The sequence below is a fragment of the Manis javanica genome, chromosome 8 (assembly GCF_040802235.1).
Source record: "Manis javanica isolate MJ-LG chromosome 8, MJ_LKY, whole genome shotgun sequence".
NCBI lineage: Eukaryota > Metazoa > Chordata > Mammalia > Pholidota > Manidae > Manis > Manis javanica.
In genome coordinates, this window is record NC_133163.1 from 117,882,555 (window position 1) to 117,903,843 (window position 21,289).

Here is a 21,289-nt window from a genome sequence, read left to right on the forward strand (position 1 = left end):
CTGTCAGATTATCTGATTCTATTGATAAAAATCACAGGTACTACTAATACTACTGTGTTGTTGTTGTTTTTTGTCCTACATTCATAACTGAAGGGTACTTGTCAGATTTCAGAAGTCAGTAAAAATACAGATGTAATTTATTTCCCATCCAAGCATGCAGACTCCCTGAAATGTACCCATGGACAACATGGACCCCAGATTAGGGAGAGACGAATGGACCATTCTGTGAGCAGTTCGAGGATGAAAGGAAGTCTGTTAACAGCAATATGGGTTTTAGAGAGCAGAGCAGAGGAAGAAAGGACACTGGAAGCGGGGGTTAGGGAAGAAAAAACTATGAATCATGGAATATTATAGAGGTACAGATGAGCTCTGTTTCATCAAGCGGACAAGGATGAAAGTCTGGTGGAGTTAGTTGACCTTCAGATTCCAAAATGAACAAATTCTTACATACTTTTGGGGTCTACGCAGGTGAGATGTTTATTACTGGAGGCTTGATTAACCTGTTAGACTGGCCTTGGCTCAGAAATCCAAACAAGAGGGGTCAGAAGTAACAAGTATGCTGCCTAAGAAGTCTCTGTTTAGGTCTAGAGGGGACAGTTAGCTGTATCCTAAGACACTCGACTGTTAGAAATGGTGCAGGGGCGACTTCAGTGCTGATGAAGCCAACTGTAGCCTGAAATGATCATGCTTTAGAGATAATATTTTAATATGGGGATATTAAACTGCATTAATAACAGAATTTAAATTTGGGAGAAACTATGGGTCATGAAGTATAATGTTGCATTCAATGGACAGTTCTTTTTACGGTATCCCTGAAGGATGGTATCTAACCTCTCCTAAAACACTGCTGTTAGAATACTGAAAAACTGCTAGACCATGTACCAACAGCTCTTTAAAACTGAGCCACTAAAATCTGTTGTTTGTAATCTCCACCTAATAGTTCTGGAAAGTAGGAGTTTTATAGGCAAACAGACCATACACTAGCTATTTCTTTTCAAATGTTTTCTGTGTATATTTTTCTGTCAGGTAACATTAATCAGTCACTAATGACACTAAGAACATGTATGGAAGTCCTGAGAGAGAACCAAATGTATGGAACTAACAAGGTAAGTAAGCAACAGCCTTTACTTATTTGTAGGTTTTGTTTGTATGCATTTTTTTTGCCTTATGTATTTGTATTTGAATGTATTTACAGATGGTTCCATATCGAGATTCAAAGTTAACTCACCTGTTCAAGAACTACTTCGATGGGGAAGGTAAAGTACGCATGATTGTGTGTGTGAATCCAAAGGCCGAAGATTATGAAGAAAGCTTGGTAATTTTAATGTATTTATCCTTTATTATAAAGCCTCAGAGTTTCTGTACAGCAGACTGGATGTGAAGAATGAAATTTTGAACATTTAAAAAACTGATAGAGAACCTTTAGTTACAGAATTGAACTAATGACCAATCTATTATTGTTTCATTTAGTAATTTTTGAAGATATGCTTATCTGTTAAAAAACAAAACAAAATTGTATTTGTTTTCTATCTTAGCAAGTCATGAGATTTGCAGAAGTGACCCAAGAAGTGGAAGTAGCCAGACCAGTAGACAAGGCAATATGTGGTTTAACACCTGGGAGGAGATTCAGAAACCAGGCTCGAGCAGGACCAGTCGGAGATGGTATGATCTGGTGTTACGTCATGTACCCACTGAGAGTCTGTCTGCCTAGTTTAAACAATATACATTTCCTGTGAGAGAACTATTTACTTCCCTTCCCCTCAAAAACCAAATGCAAAATACCTGAACCAAAGTATAAATGAGATTCCTTTTGTTATATACTATAACTTTTTTTTTTCACCTTTCCTCTTTTATGATGCATTTTTAAGGAAGTATGACAACTCAAGAAAGTATATGGTTAACTGGACTGGGGCTCTGATCCCAGTGTTAAACTTGTTCAAATAAGCTCTTTCTCTTCAATGTAACTTTTTATAATTTTTTTTTAATAATTCCAATATAGAACCACTGGTTACAGAAGTGGTTTTACAGAGTTTTCCACCATTGCCACCCTGTGAAATCTTGGATATCAATGATGAACAGACTCTTCCCAGGCTGATCGAAGCATTGGAGAAACGCCATCATCTACGACAAATGATGACTGAAGAGTTTAACAAACAATGTAAGGGCAAAAACTGTTTGCAATCATTTTGATTCCAGAAGTTTGCAATGAATCTGAGTACTATGATGGGATGGACCTTTAATGAAGGATTATTTTGTCTCTCTGTTTTGTAGTGCTCAAGGCATTGTTTAATTAGATTAACAAGGAACTTTCCACAGCTCTTTTAATAAATTCCAAGAATGTAAAATGAAAGATAAAGGATATTCTTTTCCTTTTTAAAATGAATAGAGATGGACACAAAGGAGTAAAATACCTCCTTTGTTTTTAGTTCCTAACCAGTTATTTATTTGCAAGGGACTTAATATATATTACATCTTAATAACTGTCTTTGGGTAAATTACTTAAATCTTCTGTCTGCAAAATGGGGATTATAATTATTCCTACCTTAGAGGATGTTGTGAGGATAAATGAAATAATGTACGAAACTCATGTAGAACAGTGAACAGCTTGGTACACAGTAAGTGCTCAGTGAATATATCTACTATTTTTTACCATCATTTTAATCATCATCAGAAAGATGTGAGGTAAGTGGTATTTGGGTCCCCATGTGGAAGTGAGGAACTATGCCCAAGTGACACACCAAGGAAGTGTGCTGGAGATTTCAACCTGGATCTGACTGACCCTAAATCTAGTGTTATTTCTGTTTTTGCTTTTTTCTGAAGTAAATTATTTACCAAGGGGATGCATAGTACAAAATGAAACAGTGTGAAACACAAAGATTCTATGAGCAATGTTTCTTGCAGATTTGAGAATCAAACTCTTGATTTCCTTCCAAGCTTGTTTTCAGATGACAGACTAACTCTCAAAAAGAGATTTGCTGAGTATCTACATTTCATAGAGTATCGGTTAATGAAAGTTGATTTTAGTGGTTATTTTGGAGTTGGAGTAAACTTGGTTTGCATTTCTTTCAGCTATTACTTTTAAAGCCTTGTTGCAAGAATTTGACAATACTGTTTTAAATAAAGAAAATTACGTTCAAGGAAAACTAAATGAAAAAGAAAAGGTGATCTCAGGACAGAAATTGGAAATAGAACGACTGGAGAAGAAAAACAAAACTCTAGAATATAAGGTTTGTTTGGCAGTTATTAAAATGGATGTATGTGCTAGCTGTTTAGCACTGGTCTCCGACTTAGGTCTGCTGTACAGGCCTGTAATTGCTGCTTTCTGAGAGTTATCACTTGGTTATTCTGGAGAGAATGTTCTCTGGCTCAAACAAGTTTTCTAGGGGGCTTTCTAGAGTTTAGCTTTGGTTATAGCTTGCTTTTTGGCTTAATACTATGTAATATATGTTTGTTGGCTTCATATACAGAGGCATGTTTAGGGGTATGCATTCTAGAGAAAAGCTTATCTCAATCAACATAGTGTTCTCTACTCCAAAAATGGCCTAAAAAATAAAATTTTAGGCCTTAATTTTAGGGAAAGTTATTTTCACATGAAGTCAGTTGTAACTTCATCTATCGGTGAGGAACTTGTTTAAAAGTTCCCATTTCTAGGAATGGAGGTAGGACTTAAGATGAAATTTTAGAAGAAAATGCTTTCCCATGATTTACCTTTTCACAAGTATGCTTGCAAAAGCAAATAATGAAAAGAGAAAATTTTACAGCTACAAGAAATGTTTACACACGAAATACTGAACATAATGGGTCTCCCTCACCAGATTGACATTTTAGAGAAAACAACAACTATCTATGAAGAAGATAAGCGCAATTTGCAACAGGAACTTGAAACCCAGAATCAGAAACTTCAGCGACAGTTTTCTGACAAACGCAGATTAGAAGCCAGGCTGCAAGGCATGGTGACAGAAACAACAATGAAGTGGGAGAAGGAATGTGTGAGTGTCAGTCCTGCAGTGCTTATTACTTCGGAGGGATGGTGTATTTCACATCGTGGTGTCTGAGTTTCTGTACGTGGGGCAGGCAGCATTCTGGTGGTGGTGGTGGCAACAGTAGCCCTGTGCAGCTCCTGGTGTTCCCTTTCTGGGCCCTTAAAGCTAATGACAGATGGGCCCTGGGAAGCACAGTTAACTCGGAAGACCTGGAGAACCACGGGGTGTATGTAGGTAATTGGTGCACCTGTTTGGTATGACTGAGGTGGACTCTATCCTTGCCATTGATAATCTGCAGGAACGGAGAGTAGCAGCCAAACAGCTGGAGATGCAAAATAAGCTCTGGGTCAAAGATGAAAAACTGAAACAACTGAAGGCTATTGTTACTGAGCCCAAAACTGAAAAGCCAGAGAGGCCCTCTCGGGAGCGGGATCGAGAAAAAGTTACTCAAAGATCTGTTTCTCCATCACCAGTACCTGTAAGTTATTTGTAGTTGTGTGCAACTTAGTACTAGAGAAAATTTGTTCAAATTGGGTAACTATCTCTATGAGAATCAATTTTTTTTACATTACTTAATATTTCTCATACTAATTTACAAATGTTAAAATGTAGTATAAACACAAACTTAGTACAAACTTGGTATAAAAATTTAGTAACAGTAAAAATAATTATAATGTCTTCATGTGCTAAAATTATAGAAAAGTGCTGAATTGTTTTTCTCAGTGTTTCAGTTTTCCTCATTAATTTCTCTTCGATTTTTTTAGCTTTCTGGTAACTGTATTGCTCAGATTGCCAACGGCCAGCAACTCATGAGCCAGCCACAGCTACATAGGCGCTCTAACTCTTGCAGCAGCATTTCTGTAGCTTCCTGTGTATCGGAATGGGAGCAGAAAATTCCTCCGTACAACACTCCTCTCAATGTCACATCTATTGCAAGGCGTAGGCAGCAGGAGCCAGGACAAAGTAAAACTTGTATCGTGTCAGACAGAAGGCGAGGGATGTACTGGACTGAAGGCAGGGAGGTGGTTCCTGCAATCAGGAATGAGATAGAAATAGAAGAGGACCACTGCTGCAGGGTTAGTGCCAGTATTATTTTAAAGCATTGTAGCAATAGATTTTTATCTTGTGATTTTCTAACTTGATTTAGGAAATTCCATGGAAAGATGGGTGAGCTCCAGTATAAACAAGGTCTATAATTTTTCTGTTATTTAATTTGAAAGATCACCCTGAAATTGAGGCCTGGCTCTTCATCTGAACAAGGCTTAATACATTTGGAAACAAGTACTGGCCCAGTGGTCAGTGAACGCAGGTCATTTGGGCACATCCCAGAGCGATCTGCTTTTCAGTAAGCTAACAAGCATCCACAAAATCAGTGCATATGAGTGTCTGGGAGCACATTTTCCTCTTTTTGTTTCTCTTCCCAAATTAGATTTTTTGCTGCTTTTGAACTTTCATTTTTAAAATTGTTTTTCCAAACTTTTATTTTGAAATTTTTTAAACCCAAAGAAAAGATTAGTAGATATCCTTTTTCCCTTACCTAGACTTATGAATTGTCACTTTATGTAGATAATGTAATCATTTCCTTGAATTTTTGAAAGTCACACACTTGTGATATCTATCCTTAAGAATAAGGACATTGTCTTACATAACAATCTTTATCACACCTAAGAAAGTTAACATTAATTGACTAAATACCCTAATATACAGTCCTTGTTTACATTTACGCAGTTGTCCCAATAGTGGGTTTTTGTTTGTTTTCAATCCATGATTCTATCATGGTGAATGCATTGTCTGTGGTTATTATTTCTTTAATAATCTCTTTCAATATAAAATAGTTGCCTCCCACTCCTATTTTGAGTTTCATGACATTGACTATTTTTTGAAGAGTCCATGTCTGTTGTTTGGTTACTGATGAGAGTTTATACATCCAATAAATCGTTTTAATCTCAAAACCTTTATCTCAATTTACAAGGGCTCTGCCTCAGTCAAGGGTGTTTAAACAAATTCATGTTTATATTTTCTTATTAAGGATTAAGGTAAAGTCTTCCTCTGAAAAATCAATATAGCTCTTTTAGAATTTTTCTTCTAACAAATTAATCTTACACGAAATATTTGCTTTAGATTTTCTTATTGTGTGATTTAGGGTGCAAGTAAATTTCATTCAGGTGGCCTGCATAAGGGTTGGTGATGAACTGCAATGTATTTACCAAGGCAACAGATGCTTCTACTCTTAAGTTCTTCACTTTGTAGTTCTGCTTCAGACTTTTTCAGGGAGCAAATTAATGGTGGCTGGTCTTTCTGATCAACTCTAACAAATCCCCTTTGTTTCATGAAAGTTTACAGACTACCTGAAAACTAGTTAAGGCCTGCTTTATGCCTGAGCAACATTAATATAATATCTAATTTGGCTATGAAATATTTAAGAGGATTTACTACAGCTCTTTTAATGTCTCACTTGAAATCAAAACCTCTTTAGAAGTGCAGCAGAGAAGTTTTGGCTAGCACCTGCGCATCCAGGTTTGTTGGTCAGAAACCGTCAGGTGGACTGAATTTACACTTCAGTGAGGAAGAAATTTTAATCATTTATTTCATAAATGACATTAGACTGTAAGGTCTGTCATTTTTCCAAGACTTGCTTCAGACTGTATTCATTACTAAATATGTTCAAAATTATCACTTGCTGAACGGTAAGCCAGCCTTTCTCGTTCAACATCCGTTAAAACCCTCTTAGGACTGGGAAGTTCCCTGCTGTGAGGCTCCGCCCTCAGTGGCAAGCTGCACTGCCCACGCTCACAGCTTCGTGATTTGTCCCCGCTGCTGGGTTTGTCTCTTCTAGTTATATAGGGAAAATGTTTTAGTTCTCCGGGTATGTGTTTGGAAATTGGGATCTTCATACTTGACCAGCTTTGGTCTGTGACTTTCATTGGCTTTCAGTTTTATAAACAGATGTTTGCAAATTCCAAAGATACTTCAAACTACCATGTCCTGTATGTGAAATATGTTTTCTTAGGCGGAATATGCTAAATTTAACTTTCCCAAATATACTTGCCATTTGACTGGAAGCAGCTAGTTTTTTACTGTGGGGTAGAGACTGATCTGACACTATCTTTGTTTTGTTCCTGGAACCTTTATGAAGTGTTTGAGGAAAAAAATGGTATGTTTTAGCCATTAATGAACTTTTCATGAAGTTCTGTTTTGAAATTCTAAAATCTCAAAGTACTCAGAAGTACTTTATTTACATTCTTTTGATCATTTTCTACATGGAGTTCTTATAATATCCTATGTTTTATGGTGTTTAGCACTTTGTACTATATAGCTCTATCAGCTTGTTTTTTGTCTTTGTGTAAGGACTGTTTTCTTTTGTTTAGATGCCTATGATATGTTTATGACTTTAACTGATCTTACTGACACTTTCAACATAGTTGTGGACCTAACAGGGTACCTCACAATAGCAGGCATAAATAATGGTTTCTGATCAAGAATGCGAAATGAATGATTTGTCCTGAGTACCGCCTATGCAGAGGAGACTAGCAGCATCACTAGAATTTTTCCTTCCATTGTTAGTTGAAAGGGAAGCTCCTTGGTAGAATTTGTAACATAAAAGCTGGTGTTAAAAGATGTTTGTTTTGTGTTTAAATACAAAGAGAACATTTAAATTACTTGAATACCATATTTAGCTTCTGGAAAGATTTGGCATTTGTCTTGAAACCTGCTGCACTTCTAGTAATACCCTTCAATTAATTCTGGGTTATGCTTGTTTCTTGATTCCTCTTTCAACCTGATCAGAATGTACCACCAATTCGTCTCCGGCACAGACGATCCCGCTCTGCAGGGGACAGATGGGTAGATCATAAGCCTGCCTCTAACGTGCAAACTGAAACAGTCATGCAGCCACATGTCCCTCATGCCATCACAGTGTCTGTTGCAAATGAAAAGGCACTAGCTAAGTGTGAGAAGTACATGCTGACCCACCAGGAACTAGCCTCCGATGGGGAGATTGAAACTAAACTAATTAAGGTAAAAACAAATTTACACAGGAGAAAAAATATAGACAAAAATTCGACTTAACAAACAGCCATTTCCTTTTCTACTCCTGTGATGACACATGGGCATTGTCAACTGGAACGTAAGCGGGTATTTGATATAACCAGTTTGTTGGAAAACTAAAGTAAATCGGCTACACTGGGACTAAACATGCTTTCTACTGAAAGAGGCTTAGCTTCTCAGATTTGTTAGAAGAAATCCAGATCTAATATTTACTTTTAATTATTAAACCTCTACTTAAAAAGTAAACCTAAGCAAAGAATCTTACTTTTGCTTTCTGTCAGATAAAAAACTCACCTTAAAATCTGACCTATCAAAATTACTTAGTATTGAGCTACCCAAAGCCCTTTCTTTCCCTTGCCTGCCTATAGAATAGTTTTCTTTGATCAGTCAATGAATAATCAGGAAGTAAAAGAAAGCCGGAAAAAAGTTTTTCATTTCAAACTCAAATTTAGAGGATGGTTCTTCTTAGAACAATAGTTACAAATAAGAGTGTCATTTGAATATGGAGGTGGGGTGGGTACCTTTAGAGAGGAAAGTGTAATACTTTAGAACATTTACAAATTTCCAGCAGATTTTTTGATCCTTAGTGTACTTAAGTTTTAAATTTCAGGTTGAACAAAAAAGTACTTTCTGCAATTCAGAATGCTACTGACTATTGTATTGGACTTCTTTTGTTTAGTGAGAGATATGTACTCAAATCTCTTAAGTATTTTAATAGTACAGACCTGGTATTCCCAACCACCATTTGGTTTTGTGGATGGGAATTTCCATAAAACAGTGTAGTGTCTTAAGTTCAATTTGAAATATATCTGTATGTTTATCATTTGGAAGTATCAAAGTGTAATGGTAACCTTTTCTCTTTGCTTTAGGGTGATGTTTATAAAACAAGGGGTGGTGGACAATCTGTTCAGTTTACAGATATTGAGACTTTGAAACAAGAATCACCAACTGGGTGAGTGATCACCAGATGTATTTCTTTAGAGGGCTGTTGTTTTCTTAGCTGCTGATTCTTGAACACAGTGTCCTGTGAAATGTATCATTAATTCTCCAAAGGAGTATAGATGGTATTTCCCTGTTTGTAATATGTTTCCTGTTTTTAGATGCAAAAATAATTACTGCATCATGTTTCCCCTTTTCCCATAGTCGAAAACGAAGATCTTCCTCAGGAGCACCTGTGCAACCCGATGGTACAGAGTCTGAATGGACCGATGTAGAAACAAGGGTAGGGGTAAAAACTAAATATTTGTCTGCTTAATAAAAATTAGGGGTATCATTTTAAGCCCTACTGTTGAAACTTTTCATGCCCTTGAAAGCAACAAAGACCCCCCCCCTCTCACATTGCCAGTTCAGCCTCGTCGGCCTGTTCCTAGCACATCTGAAAAGGCATTTGTATTTCTTCAGGTCTGGTCTTATGGGAGCAATTTAGTTCAAAGCCCCTGTTTGTAGTATTCAGGCTTAGGGCCAAGAATCAAGTCGGAGGGTACCACCCCAGGACAACAAGAATTAATATTGGATTGATGGGAATTGTCTCAGAAGAAGAATTTCCCTGTGGAACTGTTATTCTTGATGAGAGACTCATATAGAAAGAGCATGGGAAGGTGAAGGCCAGGAGGCCAAGCTCTGGCAACCGACTTTCATGAACTCCTCTTTCTTACCTAAAATGAGAAATTATCTAGATGATCTTTAAAGCCCCTTCCAGCTCTCAATCTTTGTGGCTTATGTCAAGTAACTTACCAGTAGCTGGTTATTTTAACCTGGGTGTTGTCTAGGCTTCACTAGAAAGCAACGTTGGATTTCACCGTGGTTGAACCTGTCTAAACATAGCTGTGCTTTACAGACTGCTGAGAGGAGCTGACCTCTTCCTCTTTGTAATTTTATCAGTGTTCTGTGGCTGTGGAGATGAAAGCAGGATCCCAACTGGGGCCTGGATATCAGCATCACGCACAACCCAAGTGAGTCCTAACTGGGGCCTTTCTGTGTGTTTTCCCTCCTCCAGTATCTCCACCACTACTCCTCCCTACCAGTGTTTTTTTTTTTCAAGACTCCATAATGTGGTTTTATCTGGAATACTAGGCCCTACTGGTAAGACTGCAGCGGGCAGCAGCAGCGCTGAGAACCTCAGAGGCTTTGTAAGAGCAGTGAGAGCTGCCGGAACAGGAGGTGATCGAAGATGGCTCACTGTTCAGTTCTCCAGTGCTCGAGTTTCCAGACGCTACACAGAGATCACCCATAAGGAGAGGAGGCTGAAGGCTTTAGTCAGGGAGGACAGCTCTTTGTGTAATTCATTCTTTCCTAACTTGCCTCTTGGTCTTGTTACGGTAATAAGTGGTCACTGAAATGAAAAGGAGTGGTGGAATTTATGGTGGGGAGAGGAATCACACTTTTCCTTCTTCTGTTAAAACACATACCCAAGAGTCTGGCCCATTCTTTTTCCATATTAGTAAAAGTCCCTCTTTCCCAATACCTACCCATACAGTCTGTGTCCATTTTTAGCACATGTATTCCTCGGGCAATGGGAAATGACTGCAACATGGATAAAGATGGGAAGTCCTGATTTTTAAATGTTATTTGCTTTCTGGGAAGGACTTGAGCTTTTCCTATGATAATACAGCAATTCTCTTAAAGCCCATCTAGAGATTCAGTTACTATGAATGTGTCATTGACTGCAAAATTCACACTAAATGCTTGTATTCGTGTTTTAGGCGCAAGAAGCCATGAATTGACTAGTCTCAATAATGAAAGAACATTTTCATGTGTGTTGGTGATGTGTCTTCAAAGCCACGCCAGAAGAAGTCTTCTGAAGCCTCCTACAGAACTCCAGCTTTGTAGAATATCACAGACCTCAGAAACACCATACACTGGCCTTGATCAAAGATTTCCTTATGATTCCAAAGACATCTAGGATTCAACAAACTATATATTACGGATCTTGCCATATTTAATATAATAGCAGAGAAAGACTCCCTTTTCTCATTGCTGTATGAATTTTTTTATAATGGTAATTTTTTTGTATATTTCTTGTACACTGATAAACTAATTCATGCAAGTATTTGTCTAGGGTGACTAAGGAAGACTATATCTAGATCACGCTTTTTTATTGTCTGAATGTTTCTTAAGATTTTATAAACAAAACATGCTGCTATTGATTAGCTGCAAGAATGCACTTTAGACATATTTGACATTTCAAACTTTTAAAATAAAGATGTAAGTGACTGGCCAATACTAAAACCATTTAGGATGTTGTTTTGAATTTTTTATGTATACACTTTCTGATATTTAGATATGCCAAAAAATTGGAATAAAAAGCACTAAGAGATACAAAGTTATGCGACAGTCATTTAACACATTCTTCCAGCACCTAGCATCATACCTTGCATTTAGTTGGCATTTGTGGGGTGATTACAGGATTCTCTCATGCTAGGGCTACTTGTTTCAGTAGGTTAAGGAACAATTTAAAAAGGGGTTGTCTCCCCTGCTGAGAACAAAGAATCTTCCCAACCAGCCATAAGCAATCATGGATGTGCTGCAGACAATCCTTCATACACAGCCTGATTAACCTGGAATCTTCCCTGTTTTTTTTTTTAACCCTATTTGATTGGCTTACGGTTTTGAAAGCAGCATTCATAAATGCCTGGCAAGTTTTAATTCTTGGTATCACATCTAACTTGTATCCTTATGTAAAAGTAGAGCAGCACAGAGTACTATGGATGGCAGTGTCAGCTGTTTCTTTTCCTTTCCCCTTTTATTTGTAACTAGTTGGACATTCATAACAAACAGAAGTGCCTCTGCACGTTAGACTAGAACATAAGAGAGATTTTTATTCACATGTGCCCTGGAAAGTAGGTGCCTATGAATTCAGAGCAGGCTGCAGACCTAAGGGTGTCAGGGAGCCTGCCTCACCCTCACCCTCACTTGCTGTGTGGTAGGGAGTGAAACAGCAAGTGCAAAACAGAGTGGACCCACAAGGGAGGGAATTTGTGGAGGGCCAGCCAGCCTGATGGGGGAAGCAGGTGCGCAGCTGGACTGGGGGAGAGAGGAGTCTGGAGGCAGAGGAAAGAAGGCACCAAGGAGTCAGTGCCCCACCCTAGGGCAATACTGCAATGGGCTGGGTAACTGGGCTTTCACCAAAGTGGAGGAGAAAAGGGAAAGTGGAGAGTGACTGACCACTGTGTGGGCTGCAGCTGGGAGGACCCATTTCTCTCCAGCACAGATTTCTGAGGAGGGACCTCCAGGATGAGGCAGGCAGACAAGGATAACAAAGGGCACTCTAGCAGGAGGTCTGTACGCGGACCTCTGGTTACCCCCGCTCCAGGATACCCCTGCCCAGGTGCAATCACACACTACCACCCACTCTGCTGGCAGCTTTTTGGAGCTCGCCAGTACAGCTCCTTAGCCAGACCAGCAGAACAAGCCAAAAACTTGAGCTATTGCACCACCTTCTGGAAAACAAGGAAGGTTTCTAATTGCTAGGCTGTTGAACTGTGTAATAAACAAGAAAGGTGCCTGCTATTTCAAATGTGATGGCAGGGGCACATTTTGTCAAACACTAAGATGCGTCATGGCAATGTGGCATCACAAAAAGAAAAATAATTCTATAGCAACTGAACCCAAAGGCACAGAATATTGGGATCTAACTTACAAAGAATTCAAAATAGCTGTTATGAAGAGATACAACAAGCTACCAGAAGACTGACAATGCAATGAATTTAGGAATAAAATTGAACAGAAGGCATTCTTTACAAAGACAGAAAAGGCATCCAAACTGGGAAGAGGTGAAACTGTTGCTACTTGTAGATGATATGATTCTCTCTATAGAAAATCTCAGACTCAACCAAAAAACTGTTAGAATTAATTAAGTAAATTTGCAAGATATAAAATCAACAGAAATCAGTCGCACTTCTGAAAAAGAGAAAAAGGAAAACTTCCATTCACAAGAGCATCAAAAACAGAAACAGTGTGGTACCAGCACAAAAAGAGACACATAGACCAATGGAACAGAATAGTGAATCCAGAATGAACTTCTGTTTATATGGTCAACCAATTTCCATAAGAGAGCCAAGAGGACCAATGGGGAAAGGGTAGTCTTCAACAAATGATGTTGGGAAAACTGGAAAAACACATGCACAGCAATGAAACTGGACCCCTATAAAATATACTACTACTCACAAAAATAAACTCAAAATGTATTAGACTTAAACATAAGACCTGATATTATAAAACTACTAGAAGAAAACATAGGGAGGAAGCTCCTCAGCACTGGTCTTAGAAATTATTTTTCAGATATAATACCAAAAAGCACAATGACAAAAGCAAAAAAAAGCAACCAGTGGGACTACATCAAACTTAAAAATTTTTGTATAACAAAAGAAACAATGGAATGAAAAAGTAACCTTCATAATGAGAGAAAAATTGTGGGAACCATATATTCAATAAGAGGTTAATATCCAAAATATATAAAGAACTCATACAATTCAATAACAAAAACCCTCAAACAATCTGATTTAAAAATGGGCAGAAGTAGACATTTTTCCAAAGAAGACATCCAAATGGCCACCAGGCACATGAAGAGATGCTCCACAGCACTAATCATCAGGGAAATGCAAATTAAAGCCACATGAGGTATCAGCTCACAAATGTCAGAATGGCTATCATCAAGACAAGAGTTAGTAAGTATTGGCTGACATGGAGAAAAGGGGACCCTTGTGCACTGTTGTAGGAATGTAAACTGGTTGTGAGCACTACGAAAAACATTAAGGAGGCTCCTCAAAAAATTAAAAATGCAACTCCATATGATCCAGCAATTCCACTTCTGGGTATTGATCCAAAGAAAACGAAAACACTAATTTGAACAGACTTAAGTATACACACACCCCTGCACCCATTTTCACTGTAGCATTATTTACAATAGCCAAGACATGGAAACAACCTAAGTATCCATCAATGGATGAATGAATAAAGAAAATACAGTGTGTATATGTTGAACATATACATACAAACACACACAATAAAATATTCAGCCATAAAAATGAATAGTCTAGCCATATGAGACATGGATGAACCTTGAGGGCATTACAAATCAGAGAAAGGCAAATACCACATGGTGTCATTTACATGCGGAATCCAAAAACAAACAAAACCAAGCTCACAGATACAGACAACAGATTGGTGGCTGCCAGAGGGAAAGTGGTGGGGGAGGGGGGGACCATAATATGGTCAAAGGTATAAACTTCCAGGTATAAAATAAGTAAGTCATGGGGAAATGGGTAGTATGGTGACTACAGACTATTATTGCATATTTAAAAGTTGCTAAGAGAGTAGACCTTAAAAAATCCTCCTCAGAGAAAAAAAAAAATTCTGACTGTATGGTGAGGGATGGGTGATTATTTCGCAATATGTATAAATACTGAATCATGTTGTACACCCGAAACTAATAAATGTTTTATGACAATCATACCTCAAAAAAATTTTAATGACTCTCAGTATGAACCCAACACCAGTTTTATTAGCTTTAACCGACACAAAATGGCAATGCAGCACCTAGCCAGACAGCATTTGCAAGAGCTCTTGTAACATTTCAAGTGCAGTTTTAAGGCATTTCCACCCAATGACGGGGTGCCTTAGTTAGAAAAAATGAAGGCGAAGAGGAAAGTTCCCTTACATTACTAATCTATCTTTTACACCTTGAAAAAAAAAAAAAAGAGGACAAAATTTACCCATAATCCCCAAATCCATCCCTCTGCCCACACACAAGCAGGAGGAGCTGAATTTAGGCTTCCAGATTCCAAACCCAGGCTCCATCGCCCAATTTAGTTAATTTTAGGCTCATTGCCTGATCAGCATCTTAGTTTTACCATCTGCAAAATGGAAGTTAATAGTACCTCACTTACCTCATACGCTGTGAGGATTAAATGAATCCCTGTAGAGTGTCTCAGTGCCTGGGACGCGTAAGCGTCAAATGCTGCTGCTGTCGTGAACGCTGCGACTCTCTCACTTCCTCCTACATTCACTTGTTTTATCCGAGACTGAACTAAGCGTGGGGGCCTCCAGCTCCAAGTCAGCTGCAGACCTACACGTGGTCGACGCGTATGGGGGCGGGGCTGGCGACACCATTAAAAGATGGTTTCATTCCTGTCACATAAGATACACTACATGGGGTGTCATCCACTTACCTAGGTAACTTTTTTCTAAAAATATCTGTACAGTTCACCAGTCCTGCGTTTTATAACCAGGATAGTTCGCGTTTCTACCGGCCAACAACTTTTTGAACAAGCGAGTCGCGCGTAGTGCGCAGGCGCCTCCAATGGGTCTTCGTGGGCTGTCCTTGCTCCGCCTCTTCCGCTAGGCGCTGCCGCCGATTGGTCCGCGTGGCCCTATAAGAAGCTGTGCGCAGGCGTACTACCCTCTCTCCTCAGTTGCCGTAAAGGTGCTCGGTCCTTCCGAGAAGCTAAGGCCGCGTTGGGGTGAGGCCCTCACTTCATCCGGCGACTAGCACCGCGCTCGGCAGCGCCCGCCAGCACTCGCCCACACCATGGCCTCGGTCTCTGAGCTCGCCTGCATCTACTCGGCCCTCATCCTGCACGACGATGAAGTGACAGTCACGGTGAGTGGGGGCCTGGGCGGGGGGCAGCCTGCGGGCGGCCGTGAGCCCCGCTCCCTTCCCAGTCGTCCCTTCCCCCCGGGCCCGCGGCCATCAACACCCCCGCGTGGCGGTTCGGGAGCCAGCGGGTGGGCCCGGGATCTCAGCCACGTGCTGCCCCGGGAGGGACCGGATTACACTGCGGCTGCGCGTGGGTATCCGCACCTACTTATATTCCAGGACATTTTGTATCTCCTTTTGGAATGATTGTCTTGAATTTGGACCTCCTGGTAGGCCCTTGGGGCCACGCTGCGACGTGTGGAGTACGTAAGCCCTGCTCCTCCTCGCGACTTGACTCGTAACTTAAAATAGCTGCGTACCTTGGGTGAGTCCCAGCCTGTGAAATGACAGCGGTGAATTCGCCTTCCAGGGTGCCTGGCACACAGGAGCAAATGAGTTTCTTTTGCTTGTGCTAACCGTAAGGAGGGTTCAGAAATGGTCTTCATACGTGAAATAAAGATAGAATATTTAATAAACTGGATAAACATGGTTTTGTACACACATTTTGAGTGATTTGCGTGTGGTTTGCAGTGTTTTGGAGACGTGAAAGCCACACTTTGTTCTCTGATGGATTGCCATATTATTTGTTTCAGGAGGATAAGATCAATGCCCTCATTAAAGCAGCGGGTGTAAATGTTGAACCTTTCTGGCCAGGCTTGTTTGCAAAGGTAAGGTGATGGCGGCAAAGTCATTTTGAGAAGCAAAATTGGGACAATTTACTGATTAAAGTTGAGTGTTCATGCTAACCTCCAGAAGTGCTAGGAGGCTCCATATTCTACTGGACCTCTTCTCAGTTCAGGTATTATAACCTCACATTGCTAAAAGTGTAGGAGATAATTAAGATTTCAGTTTGTTGTGACTTTTCTTGATCTCAGACTCTGGTTTCTTTTTCCTTCTGTTCTGAAATCATGGTGAAAAAAATTGCGAAGGTCATTCCCTACCAAAAGCGTCACACAGGAGCGAACTTTTCCTCATGGTAGTCTGGTTTAAAGGAAATTGGGTGTAGTTGCCATTTGTTGACCACTTACTGTGTTGGAATGAAAAAAGCTAATGAAGGCAGGGTTTCTACCCCAAAATTTGGGATTAACTATCTTCCACTGCACATGTTGCTTCATCTCTGGCAAGTGAAGCTAATAATAGTCTCTAACTCTTTAGGTTTTGTCCTTGAAATAGCTTTGAGAGATCCAAAATATTGTTATCTATATATCTTTAATAAACTTTGGAAAAGTCCTAGAATTACCTAGCAGTCTGAAAAACTGAATTCACTGTTAAGAGACATGGAACTGTGGAAAGACTCCTGTTTTGTGTTTGAGAAAGTGTGAATTTTCTACGAACAAGTTAAGCCAGCATTTTGGGGCCAGTTTTATCACCTATAGAAAGGAGGAGTTCAGTCAGTTGTACCTTAGTATTTAAATACAGCAATGCATGTATTTAAAGCTTGAGTGGGTTTTTTTTTTGGTGACTGATTTTTCATGTATTTGTGTGGGTTGTACTATCTAATTTTAAGTCTTAGAGAATCTAAGTAGCAGGCAAAATATTACTGGCAGATTCTAGCAGTGGGAGACGGAAGAGAAATACAGTGTTGGTTTGAAAAGGGAGGTACCGTTGGCGGTGGGTGTGTGCTGTATGTAACAAAGACACAATTGGGCATTTACCTGTGTGTGCACTTGGGTTGCAGGCCCTGGCCAATGTCAACATTGGGAGCCTCATCTGCAATGTCGGGGCCGGTGGGCCTGCCCCAGCAGCTGGTGCTGCCCCGGCAGGAGGTCCTGCCCCCTCCACCACTGCTGCCCCAGGTAGGAACATATTTTTTTTTTTATTTTTTAATGGTAGGGAGGAGTGTGGACGTTAAACATTATTAAAGACAAGACTCTTAATTACTAAGAGTAGGTGATGAATAGAAATCCTAAAACCAGAGGCATAGTTTGATGATGAAGGAAGTTAAGAGTTTTTTGACCATGTAAGTTGGAGGGCCTGGAACTCTTTGGAGTTGAAAATACTGAGAAGTGTGTAATTGCCTTTTTTTTTTTTTTTAAGCTGAGGAGAAGAAAGTGGAAGCAAAGAAAGAAGAATCTGAGGAGTCTGATGATGACATGGGTTTTGGTCTTTTTGACTAAAAACCTCTTTTGTAACGGCCAATAAAAAGCTGAAGTCCTTGCTGGTGCTGGTTTTGCTGATAGTTTGGGGGTGTGCTGTGTACATGATGAAAAAGATGATCTCATCTCTGCAACACTGGCTTTTAAACCTTTTCTTACACCATGACACCGACTGGGTTTTCTCCCTGTGCCACCGTCTCATGGTGGGAAGTATTCCATAAACTGGACACTACCGAGAGTGCATCTAATACTGCAGCACTGAGAACGCATGGAGAGGTGGGGAGAGAAAGGGTCCCAGCAGATGCCTCATCCAGTTAACCTGTGTGGGTTCACGACTACAGGGTTTGTCCCGTCAACGCAAGTCACTGGTGGAGTGGGAGCATCCAGACCTCCCGTTTGTAGAGGGCCCCCGGGTAATTGACAAGTATAGTCCTGGCCAGAAGTTTCTGAAATGTGATGAGCCATCTGAGGTAGAATTAACTCCACTACCCCTGGGTTTAAGGTCAGTTGTACTGAAGGAGTGAAAAAAGTTTAGGTTAAAGTCCCCAGTTAAAGTGGGTAAAACCAGAATTCAAACCTGTGTTTGAAAAAAGGGAATAGCTTTTCTTTTCCTCATTGGTTGAGGGGGAGGGGAGGGCTGGCTGAACAATGGTGTAAAGTGGAAATTGGCTTGATTTTCAAAATGCCAGGCACCCCTAGGATTTCGATTTATAAATTATGTGTACCTATTCTGTGCCAGGCACTTGGAACATCTTGCCCTTTTTCTCTGTTCTCCAATTCATAGATGTAAAGCAGGACTTGTAGCCCCAACTGCCTTCACTCCAGTGTACAGGACCATTTGTGTAAGTTACCACCACTTGGGCAAATGGCTGGTGTTCCTTGCAAAAGTGAACACCATGTAACCCAGCAATTCTATTTCCAGGTATTATCTAAGAGAAACTACATAGGCACATCAAGATAGACCTCCGAATATTCAAAGTGGGACTTAAAAATAGCAAAGATCTCAGTAATCTGTCAACCAGAAAATAAAATGATCCCAAGTTATCAGGAATGAAAATACACTACAGGTAATAGAGGAATTCTTAAAGCAGATGGTTAGATGAAAAGTAAGTCTTAGCAGGTTATAGAAAGCCTATCACCCTTAACACTCAAGAGGCATTAGGCATACATATAAAAAAGAGATGGTAAACAATTTAGGCTCTGTAAGGAGAGGAGGAATAAGGAGCAACTTCAGATTTTGGAGTTTTCATGTTATCACAAAAGGGCCACTGGACCAACAAGGGATGTATCATAAAGGGGATTAATCTCGCCCACAAGGTGAAGTGCCTACTTGGCCTCCCTTAATCAGCTAACATTTAGCTGAGGGCCGGTGCTGGGCTGCTGTCAAGTGTTTCATATTCTGCACAACAGTCCCATGTCACAGATGGGTAAATGGAAGCTCAGAGGTTAACATTGCCTGAGGTTACAAACCAGTGAACAGGTGGCTCTGACTCCAAAGCTGTTGCTTAACAGCATCTCTCCCCCATGCAGCTACTTTTTTCCCTCCTGTACCAGTTCCTCAAATGATAAGTTAGCTACCTCCCAGGGTTTTGGGAAGTTCTGAGATAGGAGGAATTCCTTACATTTGGTGAGTACCCAAGTGTCAGAACAAGGGAAGACCAACACTTCACTTAGCCAAGGAAATACTTGAATGGGTTAAAAAGAACACTAACAAAAGGAAAAAGGAATGCACAGCATCTAGAACAGCTGAAAATTAAGGGTAAAAGGATATAAATCCAGATACCAAACCAAACAATAAAACTGCAAATGTTCATGACTGCAAGACTCAAGGGTTTCACATGGCCTAGTAGGTGGCCCAGCTTTTGAAAAGAAATCATCTAATATAGTAAAAATCGAAGAGTTACAAACTTTCCCAAAGAATGATTTAATAAATTAGGAGACCCACAGGCCACATGTAGAAAAGCTAACCTTTTACTCGATACGGAATAAGAAAGTCAGTGCTGCTTCACCCCCTGTTCTGAGTCTTGATTTCCTACTGGGGAATGAGTAGAGTAAGTGAACATGCCCGTCAGTGCATGTGGGCACAGACAGTCTTCCTTTTACACAAGGAACACAGCTGCCATCCCTGGCTCCCAGAGCCCCCAGGTTCAGCAGGTCTAAGCCTTGGTGCTCCTTAAACCCCCTCCTTCCCAAGCCTTCCCAATCCTTCCCAAGCAGGAGGCAGCTCTCTTTCCCAGAGCTCATTTCACACATACTGGATTGTTCCCCAAGCACGGTTGTTACAAGGTTGTTACAAGTTCCTTTCCCACCCCTCCTGTGGCCACTGCAAGCATATGGGGGCCACAGCTGGCTCACTCACCCTGCTAATGATCCTGCAGCGGCAGGAAGCCAGGATTAGGTGTAAGGGCTCAAAGCCTCTCACGTTCCAGAGGATTTTAGGAACATAGTCACTGACAAGCCATCAAAGAATAACAGTTACATAAAAAAAAATTCATACTGTCACTGCGTTGCACAATGGGATGAGTAAAAAAAAAAAAAAAAAAAACCCAAAATATGTCAACTATTATACTCTTTATTTTTTGCTTCTTTCAACAAAAAATTTTAACGAGAGAACCACATATGAAATTGAAAAACTGCCTTTTGGAAAAGATAAACACTAAAATGAAAGCATTTAAAATATGCTACAAAACAACTTGGTATATTGCCACACATTTCAATAAAATGTGTCAAGTCCTTTCCTATAATTTGAAAGAGCATATACAGTAAAGTTCTGAGGGAAACAGTGTGAGCCAGATGATTATTGATTTGGTTGGGTAGCATTTTATAATTTTGAAGTAATGTTGACATGTTCTCCCATTCTGAACTTAATTTAACCCTGCTTATAGACCAAGAAACCCTTGCTTAGAGAGTGCCTCGCCAAGTTCACACAGCTGGTACAGGGCAAAGGCTGGGCCTGCCCCTCAGTTGTCTCAGTCCAGTATTTCTTCTACCAGGACAGTGTCCCCTCCACACACGTGCTTTTGTAAAGTATAGTGATCAGCCGGTGATTTTCTTTCTCTGTCACTTTACAAGCCACTTCTCCCTTATCTCTTTATCTTGGCAAACAAGCCTGGATAACAAACTTGGATAGACAAGGGCTATTTTCAAGAGCACTGATATTTTCAGCTCCGAAACAGCCAGATGTGCCTCAAAATCAGATCACAGACACCACACAGCATGCAACATGGGACCAGGCCTGTTTGGGTCGATTCAACAATCTTTTGGCATATTTATGTTCACAGGGTCAGGGGCCTTTACATATTTTCACATATTTCAATTTTCTTGCTGAAGTGTCCACTCCACTGACTTGTAAACCTCAAGTTATTAAGATATTAAATCTAAATAATAAACATGTTTTTCAGCTTCCAGATCTTTGCTTCTTTCAACAAAATTTTTACTTGCTATCCACCCCTCTCTCTGGGCCAGTGACTACCTACCCTAGTGGATTCTACACCTTCTGGCCTTAGAAAGACACTCCAGCCTATATT

At 40.1% G+C, this 21,289-nt stretch overlaps 3 protein-coding genes across 10 annotated transcripts in view; 2 read left to right on the plus strand and 1 right to left on the minus strand.

The window, feature by feature from the left end:
* The window catches only part of KIF23 (kinesin family member 23), a 33,139-nt gene extending 18,397 nt beyond the window's left edge, over positions 1-14,742 (plus strand). For 2 of the 7 annotated variants that reach the window (XM_073212078.1, XM_073212079.1), the window contains 13 exons: positions 1,027-1,106; positions 1,196-1,315; positions 1,536-1,662; positions 2,000-2,158; positions 3,070-3,227; positions 3,816-3,989; positions 4,282-4,461; positions 4,748-5,059; positions 7,770-8,000; positions 8,900-8,982; positions 9,174-9,252; positions 9,912-9,982; positions 10,733-14,742. In XM_073212078.1, the coding sequence (XP_073068179.1) occupies positions 1,027-1,106; positions 1,196-1,315; positions 1,536-1,662; positions 2,000-2,158; positions 3,070-3,227; positions 3,816-3,989; positions 4,282-4,461; positions 4,748-5,059; positions 7,770-8,000; positions 8,900-8,982; positions 9,174-9,252; positions 9,912-9,982; positions 10,733-10,748 (1,790 nt within the window). In that variant the 3' untranslated portion in view covers positions 10,749-14,742. Of the gene's footprint in view, positions 1-1,026; positions 1,107-1,195; positions 1,316-1,535; positions 1,663-1,999; positions 2,159-3,069; positions 3,228-3,815; positions 3,990-4,281; positions 4,462-4,747; positions 5,060-7,769; positions 8,001-8,899; positions 8,983-9,173; positions 9,253-9,867; positions 9,984-10,732 lie in introns of those variants that run through there. The other 5 variants (XM_073212081.1, XM_073212082.1, XM_073212083.1 and 2 more) reach the window with 3 other exon arrangements.
* The window catches only part of LOC108385027 (uncharacterized), a 45,763-nt gene extending 30,570 nt beyond the window's left edge, over positions 1-15,193 (minus strand). For both annotated transcript variants that reach the window (XR_012120769.1, XR_012120770.1), the window contains exon 1: positions 14,918-15,193. The gene's annotated coding sequence lies outside the window, so the exon portion shown is untranslated. The remainder of the gene's footprint in view (positions 1-14,917) is intronic.
* A 223-nt stretch (positions 15,194-15,416) lies between these two features.
* On the plus strand, positions 15,417-17,824 carry RPLP1 (ribosomal protein lateral stalk subunit P1). Its single transcript, XM_017642299.3, has 4 exons — positions 15,417-15,630; positions 16,260-16,334; positions 17,345-17,462; positions 17,704-17,824. Exons 1-4 carry the CDS (start codon positions 15,559-15,561, stop codon positions 17,781-17,783), a joined length of 345 nt encoding a protein of 114 aa, XP_017497788.1. The 5' UTR covers positions 15,417-15,558; the 3' UTR covers positions 17,784-17,824.
* Positions 17,825-21,289: the final 3,465 nt, after the last annotated feature.

Excerpts from the sequence above, each read along its gene's own strand:
- RPLP1 (XM_017642299.3), top strand. The coding sequence starts at position 15,559 with ATGGCCTCGGTCTCTGAGCTCGCCTGCATCTACTCGGCCCTCATCCTG. Across the intron at positions 16,335-17,344 it reads GGCCAGGCTTGTTTGCAAAG|GCCCTGGCCAATGTCAACAT; the intron begins GTAAGGTGATGG and ends CTTGGGTTGCAG. Across the intron at positions 17,463-17,703 it reads CTCCACCACTGCTGCCCCAG|CTGAGGAGAAGAAAGTGGAA; the intron begins GTAGGAACATAT and ends TTTTTTTTTAAG.